Here is a 12,154-nt window from a genome sequence, read left to right on the forward strand (position 1 = left end):
TTGGAAATAATTTTGCACTGTTCCGGATGAGACCCCATGGTTAGGGCAAACTCAGGTCCAAAACCTCAGTTAAAAACTTAACATTATTAAGACTACAAATTTATTAGGTACGTGTAAAACTTACTTCCTCTCTTCGAGTTCCATCTCAGTATTCTTATTAGCGAGTGTGAATACGCGTAGCGGGCATGATGACCAGGCGCGGCGCGTTGACAGGATGTATGGTAACAGGAGAGTTAAACCTGCGAAAACAATTTTAATAAATACCGACGACTATACTTTATTTCTAACTAGCTTTGTATCTAATCTAATTTTGAAAACTTTCTCGTGCGGCAAGAAGCTCGAATGGGACCCTCTTCACCAACCACGCAAGTGGCGATTAAACGGCAGCGCACAATGCGCGGTAGCGCGTTAAACTTATGAAAAGATATAAATATATAAAACTTTCAGTTCGTTTCAGGTCAACATACACCAACGCATTGTCTGAAAAGTGTGGACAATGTACCTCCGTCGTCGTAGAGCCACCACACGTCGACAGAGCCGGCCTGGCGTTCGGTGAACTGCTCCACCGACGTGAAGGACGAGGCTCAACGCGCAGCCGCGTCGCCGAGAGCGCGACACACCGCTCCGGCTACACCGCACACAAGTCAGTACAGACGGTAGGTACCACCGTCGTCGTAGAGCCACCACACGTCGACAGAGCCGGCCTGGCGTTTGGTGAAGTGCTCAGCCGACGTGAAGGACGAAGCTCGGCGAGCGGCCGCGCCGCCGAGAGCGCGACACACCGCTCCGGCTACACCGCACACAGGTCAGTACAGATGGTAGGTACCTCCGTCGTCGTAGAGCCACCACACGTCGACAGAGCCGGCCTGGCGTTTGGTGAAGTGCTCCACCGACGTGAAGGACGAGGCTCGACGCGCAGCCGCGTCGCCGAGAGCGCGACGCACCGCTCCGGCTACACCGCACACAAGTCAGTACAGACGGTAGGTACCTCCGTCGTCGTACAGCCACCACACGTCGACAGAGCCGGCCTGGCGCTTGGTGAAGTGCTCTACCGATGTGAAGGATGAGGCTCGGCGAGCGGCCGCGCCGCCCAAAGCACGACGTACCGCTCCGGCTACACCGCCGCCGCCGCTCCTGAACCATAACATACTTGTAAATGAATACATCTTTATATCAAGCCGTTTAAATTTACGCAATAACTACTATGCGGGGTCTCTCGTTTGATGGCGCTTCTATAAGCAGAAAAATCCGTCTTGTCATAGCGACCAGTGGTGGCCCATTTCTCAAAACAGAAAATTACAAGTTACAAGTCTCTTTCCAACTTGTCATATTAGACATTGACTACCGCTTGTAATTTGTAGCTTCGAGAAATGGGCCCCAGCTTACACAGGCAATGAATGTGTTAATTGTCTCGACTATATTGTTTAGACAACTAATGAGGAGGCACACTGACATTTTATCCCGCCAGGCGGCGCCTGTGCAAGTGCCAAAGGCATGTCACTGTCATTCATATGTGTGAGAGAGAGAAAAAATATTATCTTCTCTCTGACGTATGAAATTATTTATCTGCGCAATGGACTAATAGGGAGGCGCCATCTGTCATATCCTTTGAGTGTGCCTCCTCATTAGACTTTTAACTAGAGCTGTGCCTGCTCGTTCACTGAAAAGATCGCTCCCAACTAGTACGATCTCCGAAGTGTACTAGTTCGTTCTTTTAGGACATTTAGTACAGTACTACACCGAGAGAGCGAGAGACAAATTGTGCACATGGCGTACAGTAACGCTCGCTCGTACTAGCCGAGAGCTGATCGGCCGTTTTCGCGCGCTCTCGGTCCGAGTCAGTCGGTTCTAGTTCGGTTGCGGTCGGATCACACGGATCGCTTTGCTGTCATTGTCACTTCTCGGCTCTTCGCTCCTTTCGCTCCCATTCTGTTGCGCGTGTGTGAGTGTACTAAATGTACTAGAGAGCAGAATCATTTGGGAGTAGTTCGGTCTAGTACAGTGCAGGGAATCGTGTCTTTTGTACTATTAGTACATGTACTACACAAGCCTACTTTTAACTCTTTGAAGCCTCTCATGAGTCTCATGCCACTTTAGAATGGTATTGATTTAACTACTAGATTAAGTGTCTTTGCTGTCGAAAAACATCACACCTCTAATTAACACAAGTCAAATTATAATCTATTGAAAATATTTCAACTTGTGCTATCCACCCTCTAGTCCGTTGCTTCTGGAAAGTTATGTATGAAAATGTTGGCATAATTAATGGAAGATTTTTTTTGATTGGGATATGTACATTACAGGCCGAAGTTATTTTTCATCAACCCTCCCCATCCCTCCCCCCTCTGCGTCACCCCTCTTCCCCCCCTTAAATAGCCGAAAATGCGGTTTTTCGCGATTTCTGACAAAACCGTTGTAGATACAGAAAAAGCGTGTAGGAAAAAAGTAATCCTTGATAAATTTACTACAAATCGTTCATTGACACTTTGGTTCTAGCACTTATAGGTTTAGCGTGATCCATCACGAAAGTTGGTCCTTTGCTGCAATTTTCTTTAGTTAATGTTAAGTTTTCTCCCAAATTGCTTACGAAATCTGTTTGATATTACTAAAATATTATAAACTGAAAATGAATTTCAGGGGGAAAAATCACTACCATGGGTGGGACTTGAACTCACGGCTACTGGATTGATACTCCAGGGCTCTACCAACAGCTACCAAAAGCTCATCCCCAGTCATAGATACACTATATAGATCAATGGTACTCCTAGCGACTACTACCGTGAAAATATTACGTCTTAAATAGTTACTGGAATTCCAAGACATATTGGAAATTCCACCCATGGTAGTGATTTTTCCCCCTTAATTTTATTTTAGTCATGAGTTACAATATTTTAGTTATATCAAACAAATTTCGACGATTTCGTATGCATTTTGGGCGAAAACTTAACATTCACTAAAGAAAATTGCAGTAAAGGACCAACTTTCGTGACGGATCACGCGTAAACTATAAGTGCTAGAACCAAAGTGTTAATGAATGATTTGTAGTAAATTTATTAAGGATTACTTCGTTCCTACGCGTTTTTTCTGTGTCTTCAACAGTTTTGTCAGAAATCGAGAAAAACCGCATTTTCGGCACTTTAAGGGAGGGTAGAGGGGTGACGCAGAGGAGGGAGGAGTGGGGAGGGTTAATGAAAAATAACTTCGGTCTATAACGTACATATTTCAATTAAAAAAAACCTTCCATTAATTATGCGGTAATTTTAGCTAATTTCCCCCTACTACTCAGGCACTAGAGGCTTTGGTCACATTTTCTTTCATATGTGCAAAGAGGATCGAGTATTATAGGGAGTTACTGTCGAAGTAAAATGTGTAATCACAGTGCATAGACAGCCATCTCTCGACGCAGGCTTAAAACTTTTGAACCTCAGTTTTGACAATTTGGCCCATATTCTTAGCTTGTCTTAGCGGCCATCTAGCCGAGCGTACCCGAAAGGTGTAATGCCATCTAGGCACCGTGCCTTTTTCTGTATAGTACTGAGGTACGTTTTTTTCTTAAACTTTATCTGTCTATACGGAGTTATATCTGTCTTTGATATGTGTAATTCATTTTGTGAAAAATGTTTGTGAAAACATGAACAAAGTGCATCCTCTACAGTCTAGATAATTTACGCACAAATCAAGTACCTATATATTTTTCAAAAAGGGTATTAAATTACCTCTCCTTTTTTTCGTTGCTAGCGGGCTTGTTGGCGGCGGCATTGGGGTCGGCAGAGACGGCCGCACGGCGTAGTTGCGGAGAGCCCAGCGATACGTCGGACATACTGCTCCCTACACCCAAATAAGAGGAACATTACGAGCCATTCCATATGTAGCTATCCATTGCCAATCATTAATAGTATTTTATGCAACAGGCGTTTAAAGGAGGTCAAAAAAGACGAGTGGCGTTGGGTAACAATTTGAGGCGAAGCCGAAAATTGTTATTGAGACGCCACGAGTATTTTTTGACTCAGTTAAACACCGTTGCATACAATACTTTTTCTACGACTATGCACTAGTTTTTAATAGTTTTCTTGAATAATTTTCGTGAAATTCACACTGTTTCCTGTATTTTGACTCAAAGGTTTGCACTGTCAGCTCGGCTGCCCAAAGCCTTCCCGCGCACGCCCGCAGTGTCGTTATAAGGCGTTGCCATGGTTACAGACCCAAACAATGCGTTTTCAGTTTTTTCGATACTGCGCGCATGCGCGGAAAGCCGGCGGACGCTGGCTTTGGGGAATAGACCTTTATGTAGGGTTTTAAAGATCTGTGCACGACCCTGTAAATGACGAATAACAGTTCGGGAGTAGAAAAAAAAATTAAAGCTAAGTAAATATTCGTATTCGGCAAAGTCCGTATTCGACCCATGTCTAGTTTTGAGCTAGGCTGATGTAGACGGCGTGCGAACTCACATGCGATTGTAGTTACATTGCGGGCTGTTGAGGTTACATACAATTTTGCACAGCCATCAAATACCGCAATGTAATAAAACTCGTATGCGAGTCCTCGTACCGTGTAAATGGGCCAATTTTCTTTGGTATAAAACAGTACGACAGGGTGTTAGAAGTTTGACGTGTCTGTAGCATCGTAGCTCCCGCACGGACGAAACGATTTAGATTAAGTTTTTTTTTTTGTTTAGGGTTCCGTACCAAAAAGGTACAACAGGAACCCTTATGGTGCGACTCTGTCCGTCTGTCTGTCCGTCTGTCACATTCCTAAATATCTCGAGAACTACTAATGCTATCAACTTGAAATTTGGAATAGTTGTGAACATTGTAAACCTCTACAAATAGAAAGTATAATTTTTTTAAATATATTAATTTTAATTGTAGAAAATGGCCAAAATGAAAGGGGGGCAAACTGTAAATTTCAAGTTACTAGGTCAAGTGTGGTATCGTTGGAAAGAGCTCAAATTGAACGTAAATAAGCTATTTTTTATATTTTTTTTGTTGTGGAAAAAAAAGAATTTTGAAGGAAAATGTAAAAAAAAAATACCGTTCCCCCCCCTTATCTCCGAAGTTTACCAACGAAAAATTATGAAAATTTTAGTAAACATTGGTTTTATGCTATATATTACAGGAAAAATATAATCGTGTTTGTATTTTGAATACTTTTTTTTTAATTCACAAAAACTTTTCAGATTTTTACTTTCAATTTACCCACCCCTGCGGATGTATATCGTACTTCAAATTAATACGAGATGTTACGTAAACCATCTTCTGTCCAATAAAGTAAAAACTGTTTAAATCGGTTAACATTATAAAGAATTATCCCTGAAAAACCAGGTCGCGCAAATTAGTTAGCAAATTGACCGGGAGATGGCGCTATACACTATAATACTCATTAGTGCCTATACTTTTGTCTTCTAGTCAAGTCATTAGAGTTATATGAAAATATGAGATTATTTTTACTAGGTAGTTTGAAAGAAAGTTTGTACGGAACCCTCGGTGGGCGAGTCCGACTCGCACTTGGCCGGTTTTTTTTTACGAATGGCACAAACGCTCACGAAACGAAACGCTAGTAGATATCTATCTCTATCGATCTTGCACATTCGCGCAACAGAGCCAGACTATCTTTCGCGGCGTTTCTTTTTCGTTTTGCGTCGGAAAAATACCATTCGGCTACGGGGCCAGATTACATCTTACCTCTCGAATGCGTGTTCAAGCTCTCAGTAGACTTGGACTCCTTACCGTTGTCGCCCATGGATCCTGCAGAACGTGTTAGCATACATTCAACATTGTGTTATACACGCATGAATGAAATGGCAGTTTAGACACTATGGGCTTTTGATAAAAACGGTGGGTTAGCAACACGTCATGTCGCAACTAAATGATGTATGTGAGTAAAGTACTGTGATATGGTAGAAAATATTGCGAACAAAATGTTGATGAAAAATATGTAGTTTTTGAAAGTAGTTTGTGGTGAATATCATGAAAATCATATATTATAAATTAACAATAAAAATATGTAACACAGAAGTGAAAACTATTCTTACGAAAATAGAACAATTTTCTTTCATAGTGAGCAAGCTCAAAATAAAAGATATCACATTCATATTTAGCGTACAGGAAGTTACACGAAAAAATATGTTTCGTTCATAACAGTCAATTTTTGATTTTACCGTGACTCGGCAATAACGACTTTCTTAATTTATGTCCTTTAACAAGATAATGACGATACCTCCACCATATGAATTCGACAGAAAGGTAACTTTAATTACTACATTTCGTCAATTAGTCATAATAGTTATGAAAAAAAAGCTGCACTTTGAGATGGAAGCAAGCCGCTTTGCATGGTGATAGTAGACATCAAAGTAAACGATTTTTCTCAAGGATATCGAAATTTCATCACTTAGGAAGCCGAGCGTAGCGAGTAGTTTTATGAAAATGAAAAAAATTATATCTTTTTATTGTATCGTCCGATTTTGACAAAACGTATCTCAAATGAAAGGTATTGCTTTACGTAATTTAAAACGAATTGGAAAAAATATATTATAAAAAAAAGTAAGACAAAGATTAAAAAAATTAAATTTACGTCTCGCACTGAATACGTTTTGTCAAAATCGGACGATACAATAAAAAGATATAATTTTTTCATTTTCATAAAACACCTCGCTACGCTCGGCTTCCTAAGGGATGAAATTTCGATATCCTCGGAAAAAATCGTTTACTTTGATGTCTACTATCACCATGCAAAGCGGCTTGCTTCCGTCTAAAAGTGCAGCTTTTGGCCAAAAATTCTCCATAACAAGTATGACTAAATTGATTGTGATTATTTTTATGACAAAACAAATCTAAAAAATATTTGTTGTATGAGTGAATGAACAGTGTACACTGTACAGCAGTACTTACGCGTCAACGTAGTGAGGTCTTTCGCACTCATATCGTGTAGGTAAGCTTGCAAGTCATCGTCGAGTGCCTCGCTCGTGTACTGCCCGCCTTCGACCCGCAGGATTGCTATCGCCATGTGTACATCCAAAGCTTTGCTGTTGCGGAAAATTGTATCAATATTAAGAATGATACACATTTAATTTCACTAGACTTACATTGACCGAGATGTGAGTTTAGTGTGTTTGAGCAGACCAAGAGTGTGAATGAATAGAATAGAAATAGTTTTATTTGTAAGCACACGTACAATAAACAATATTTAAGAATGACAGAAGAATTAAGTGCCACGAAATGGCCTTACCTCAGCATATTGCTGGCGACTTCCAGCGCTGATGGTCTTTCGATGAGACCATTAAATGAGAAAAATCGGAACGGAAGGCAATAGATAAAATAAAGTAACACAAAACATAAATAACGAACTACAAAGAAATAATATAACCATTGGTAGGTAACGTTGAGAGCACCGACGCGCATGTTTGTGGCGCGCTGTCTACACAACTTTGATATCCACTTGTAATATTTTAGAAAAATAATTTAATCCTGGAATCGGGAGGTAGATTAGGATTTAAATGTATCTAAATAGGACAGAGTTAACTAAAATATAGTAACGAAAAATAACTTACTGCATAACTTCCACGTAGTCAACGATTTCTGAACGATCGCAGTCCAGCCAGTTCTCTTTGAATCCCATCATCAGGATGTTTGGCTTCAGCTTTCCGAGGCCACTCGTCTGCGAAAAATAAATAATTAAATCTATGCAATAGGCAACTTGACTGTACTTAAAATATTTTATACCATGCACGAAATAAAGCATCAGATAATTTTAAGAAAAACAGGGACAGAAGTTATTTTTAGCAGAGTACGAACACATTTCACTACTCGATGTTTTCCATGATATCTGTTTATGACCTGTCTGTCTGCTAAGCCGCGGTCCCGGGTTCCAATCCCGCTTACGGCATTTATTTGTGTGATGAGCACAGATATTTATTTTGTTCCTGAGTAATGGATGTTTAATAATAAGTACGTATTTATCTATATAAGTATATCGTCGCTTAGCACCCATAGTACAAGCTTTGCTTAGTTTAAGGTTGGGTTGATCTGTGTAAGGTGTCCCCCAATATTTATTTATTTATATAAACTACATAATTAAAGGTAAATACACAGAAAAAAAAAACAAAAGCTGGCAAGAACGGAATGAACGAACTGTAAAGAGCTTTTTATACACTGGTTCTTGTGAATTGATTTATACATGTGACATATGACATAGCAGTATAAGCACACTAGCGCCATCTTTGAAGCTGACGAAGTCTACGAGGTTGTAGAAGGCTTTGATCTTTCTCTTTTTGAACCAGTGGCAAAGACATATGTAACTCCGTATAGAATAAATAAATAAATATTATAGGACATTCTTACACAGATTGACTGAGTCCCACGGTAAGCTCATGAAGGCTTGTGTTGCAGGTACTCAGACAACGATATATATAATATATTCTGTGTAATTTGGTCCTATAATAAATTATGGTTCTCACTATATATAATATACAGATACTTATATACATAGAAAACATCCATGACTCAGGAACAAATATCTGTGCTCATCACACAAATAAATGGCCTTACCGGGATTCGAACCCGGGACCGCGGCGTAGCAGGCAGGGTCACTACGCGCTAGGCCAGACCGGTCGTCCGTCCGTCGTATAGACGGATAAAGTCTAAGTAAAAAACGTACCTCAATAGCATAGAGAAAAAGGTACCGTGGCTTAGATGGCGTTACACCTTTGGGGGACGGTCGACTAGATGGCGCTAATATTCATATTTAACATTTTAACACATATCGAGCTAAGATTATGGGCCAAATTGTCAAATCTGTCAAGTTTTAAGCCTGTGTCGAGAGACGGCTGTATATGCACTGTGATTACACATTTTAGTTTGACAGTAACTCCTTATAACACTCGATCCTCTTTGACCAGTGGTAAGCGCGCTTTGACAGCGATTCGCGTGCACGGTGAGACGGTGACTCACTTGGTTGTATCATAAACGACTATGATAGGACTATTGTAGGACTATTGTAGGAGGTAGGGCATAGCGAATGATATTCCGCTTTGTGTGGTAGGGCACAGCACAGCGGATATCGTCTCGCTCGAATCTAGAGCAGAGCCCAACTGGGGTAGTACCTCCGCCTTACAGAAGACCGCAGCCAAATAGCACTAGACCCTACTCATAGTGTTGTGTTCCTGCCGGTGAGTAAGGCTGCCAGAGCTCAACGAGGGTGCGGTGTGCTGATGACGGGAGGACTTACGGAACTAATTTGTTCCGTCTATTGTCCTTTGAGTCGTCGGCAACCCGAGCCCTCCTTAGAACTTGTACACTCCTTTTTGCTGTGTACTTAACACAGCAAAAGGGAGTATACAAGTTTCTAATGGGGTGGCAACGCGCATGTGACACTGTTTGAGTTGCAGGCGTCCATAGGTTACGGTGACCGCTTTACATCAGGCGGGCCGTATGCTTGTTTGCCACCGACGTAGTATGATAATGTGTCCTACCTGTATAAGCGCACTAGCGCCATCTTTGAAGCTGACATCGTCAACGAGACTGTAGAAGGCTTTGATCTTCCGCTTGTTGAACCAGTGGTAAGCCCGGTTCGACAACGCCTCGCGTGCTCGGTGGCTTACTTGGTTCTGTCAACAAACACCATATTTATAAGTTTCAGATTCATGGGGGTTGCATGGGGATGATGATTGGAACAAAATTTTGAGTAAATTCTGTCACTAGAAGATTATACTCACAGGAACAATATGGCCGCAAAGCATCAGCGATAAGCCCTTAGTCAGGAGATAGGTGAAGTCAGTCAGGATTGGCCTCTCGCCAGGGAAACCAGTCAGCACCAGTATTTGTGGCCTGCGAAATGAAACATACCCCGTGTTGTTATTGAATTCCGTTAACTTCGGCATATAGTTAGGCCCATTATAGGAAACAGAATGGCATAGTTAGTTTTCTTAAATTCGTATTTTTTTCTAAAAACATCTATCGCAGCTGTATGGGACCTGCGATAGATGTTACATGAATTGCTGTTGAGAAACGGGCTTTACAATTAAAGACAATTGTCCCGGAGCTGTAAGTTCACATTTTTGACACATGACAGCGTCCACAAAACGTAAACTGGCGCGAACTAATGAAATTTTAAATAAACTCCTGTAATAATATTTAAAAAAATCTGTCATTTCGATTCAAATGACATTTCAGTAAGTTGATAGAAATCGTATATTTTGTTTAAGCGCCTCCTTGTACCCAATCGATTCAACCAATTCGTAAATAATCACTAAATTTGGCAAAAGATACATCTTAGCCACATCACAACATACTTCAAAACAAATGTGTCAAAACTATGACATGTCAATCTGATATCGAACACACAAAGCCCGTTTCTCAACAGCAATTGACAACATTTCATTTTTTTACGATGGCTAAAAATCAAAGTCTATTTGTAGATTAGGGCTTGCTGAGTACATATAAAAATAAATTGGATTTTTAAATTCAGTTATTCTTGAGAAAATTCAAAATAACTTGACTAAACCAAGATTTAGGCAGATTAGAAATATTCCCCGTGCCTATATTCCGCCTGTCGTCAGAAAAAAGTAGCAGTTTGACACTGACAGTTTATTGACATGAAAGAAATTTTCTTGTTTATGTATTTGTCGAGTTATACGTTTGGTTTGGACTTCCGGTTGGGACGCCATCTTAGCGGTTTCGTGTCCTGAATAATTTATTTTTCTTTTACTCATTAATGTTGTTTAAAGTGTAATATTGATAGCTTATTATGCAGTAAACTAATGTTGTAGTGAGAAGCTGATGAAGAATTGTTCTCGAAACGCGTTTAGCCTTTTCTTTGTCGTAAACGGCCGGTAGTCCACGTGCTCTTGTAAAATCTAGCTATCAATTTACAAGTGCTAACTCACCGTACAATGTCGTACTTACCGTACAAAAATTACTAATAATTAGCTCATATCACCTTGACACTGGCGAAATAGTCCCAATGGACTGAAGCCATTTAATTTTAAAAACTGAACTGAACGTTTGGTTTGAATTCAATTTGTACCTACAGAGATTAAACTCATTATGAAAGTTACGGAGGGCTACGCGGTGGCAGATTCTCGCAATCTGCCACGAGTAGATAACATAATGCTCATGCAATTTATGTGCGAAAGCGATAGCTTTAACTCTGCGGCCGTTCGCGGAACAAAAACCCTGCTTTCTACCCGAGACACCTACGTAGAGACTGCGATTGGATACGTAGAAGTGAGGAGAGAGAGGGTCATATGTTTCGTCAGGTGTAGGGTCACACCCGAACATAACGTTCATTCCAAAATGTATTCAGTGCTTGCACGAATCAATGAAGCCGAGGATATCATTTTAGATGTCAAATGCGAAAATTGTGCTGCAAGAGAAGGAGGATGTAAACACTCCGTTTGTTTCATCATGTGGCTGATCAAGCGGAGCGAAGAGCCGTCAGTCACATCAGTACGATGTTACTGGACTCGGCCCAAGTTAAGTGAGGCTGTGTCAAAAGACAAATTTGTCTTAGCTAAAGACATGGGGAAACGCCCCCTTTTACCCCCTCCTGCGAATATTCCTAATTTGTCGACATTCTTGGCGGAATGCAGCAAGAGAGAGTGCCATGATGCACTTATTGTAAACTATAACAGTGAAAAAATAACCATGGACAAATATAGTTTATTCGATATTATTTTGGATTTTCGTGCCACTAATGAAACAATAACATTGGACAGTTTGAAAAGATTTGCAGAGCGGAAACTCACTACAGATGTAAAAAGGGAGATAGAGGAGCAAACCCGTGATCAAGCCAGCAGCAAGCTGTGGCATACACTGCGACAGGGGAGGGTCACAGCATCCAAAATTTTTGAAGCTACTAAATGCAAAACGGATGGTGTATTGGTACAAAGCATTCTTGGCGGTTATAAAGTGCCAGAGACGAAGGCAATTAAACGCGGCAAAGTATTAGAGGATCAGGTTATACAGCAATTAGAAAACGACATGAATCTCAAAATTCAAAAGTGTGGTTTCATATTAATATCCCCATTTATTGGTGCATCGCCAGATGGTTTGTCTGAAGATTTCACAGTGGAAATTAAGTGTCCTTGTACCCCTAAAGCTATGAATAACTACATGAAAAACAATGAAATTACATACAAATTTAAAGCCCAAACGCAGCT

At 40.7% G+C, this 12,154-nt stretch overlaps 1 protein-coding gene across 1 annotated transcript in view; it reads right to left on the reverse strand.

The window, feature by feature from the left end:
* LOC125233905 (bumetanide-sensitive sodium-(potassium)-chloride cotransporter) overlaps nucleotides 1–12,154 on the reverse strand; it is a 58,899-nt gene that overhangs the window by 8,013 nt on the left and 38,732 nt on the right. The window contains exons 15-22 of the mRNA XM_048140074.1: nucleotides 9,710–9,821; nucleotides 9,467–9,601; nucleotides 7,547–7,653; nucleotides 6,888–7,021; nucleotides 5,682–5,744; nucleotides 3,717–3,828; nucleotides 989–1,134; nucleotides 125–239 (exon numbers count right to left, since the gene is read on the reverse strand). Coding sequence (XP_047996031.1) covers nucleotides 125–239; nucleotides 989–1,134; nucleotides 3,717–3,828; nucleotides 5,682–5,744; nucleotides 6,888–7,021; nucleotides 7,547–7,653; nucleotides 9,467–9,601; nucleotides 9,710–9,821 — 924 coding nt within the window. The remainder of the gene's footprint in view (nucleotides 1–124; nucleotides 240–988; nucleotides 1,135–3,716; nucleotides 3,829–5,681; nucleotides 5,745–6,887; nucleotides 7,022–7,546; nucleotides 7,654–9,466; nucleotides 9,602–9,709; nucleotides 9,822–12,154) is intronic.

The sequence above is a fragment of the Leguminivora glycinivorella genome, chromosome 15 (genome assembly GCF_023078275.1).
Source record: "Leguminivora glycinivorella isolate SPB_JAAS2020 chromosome 15, LegGlyc_1.1, whole genome shotgun sequence".
Classification (NCBI taxonomy): domain Eukaryota; kingdom Metazoa; phylum Arthropoda; class Insecta; order Lepidoptera; family Tortricidae; genus Leguminivora; species Leguminivora glycinivorella.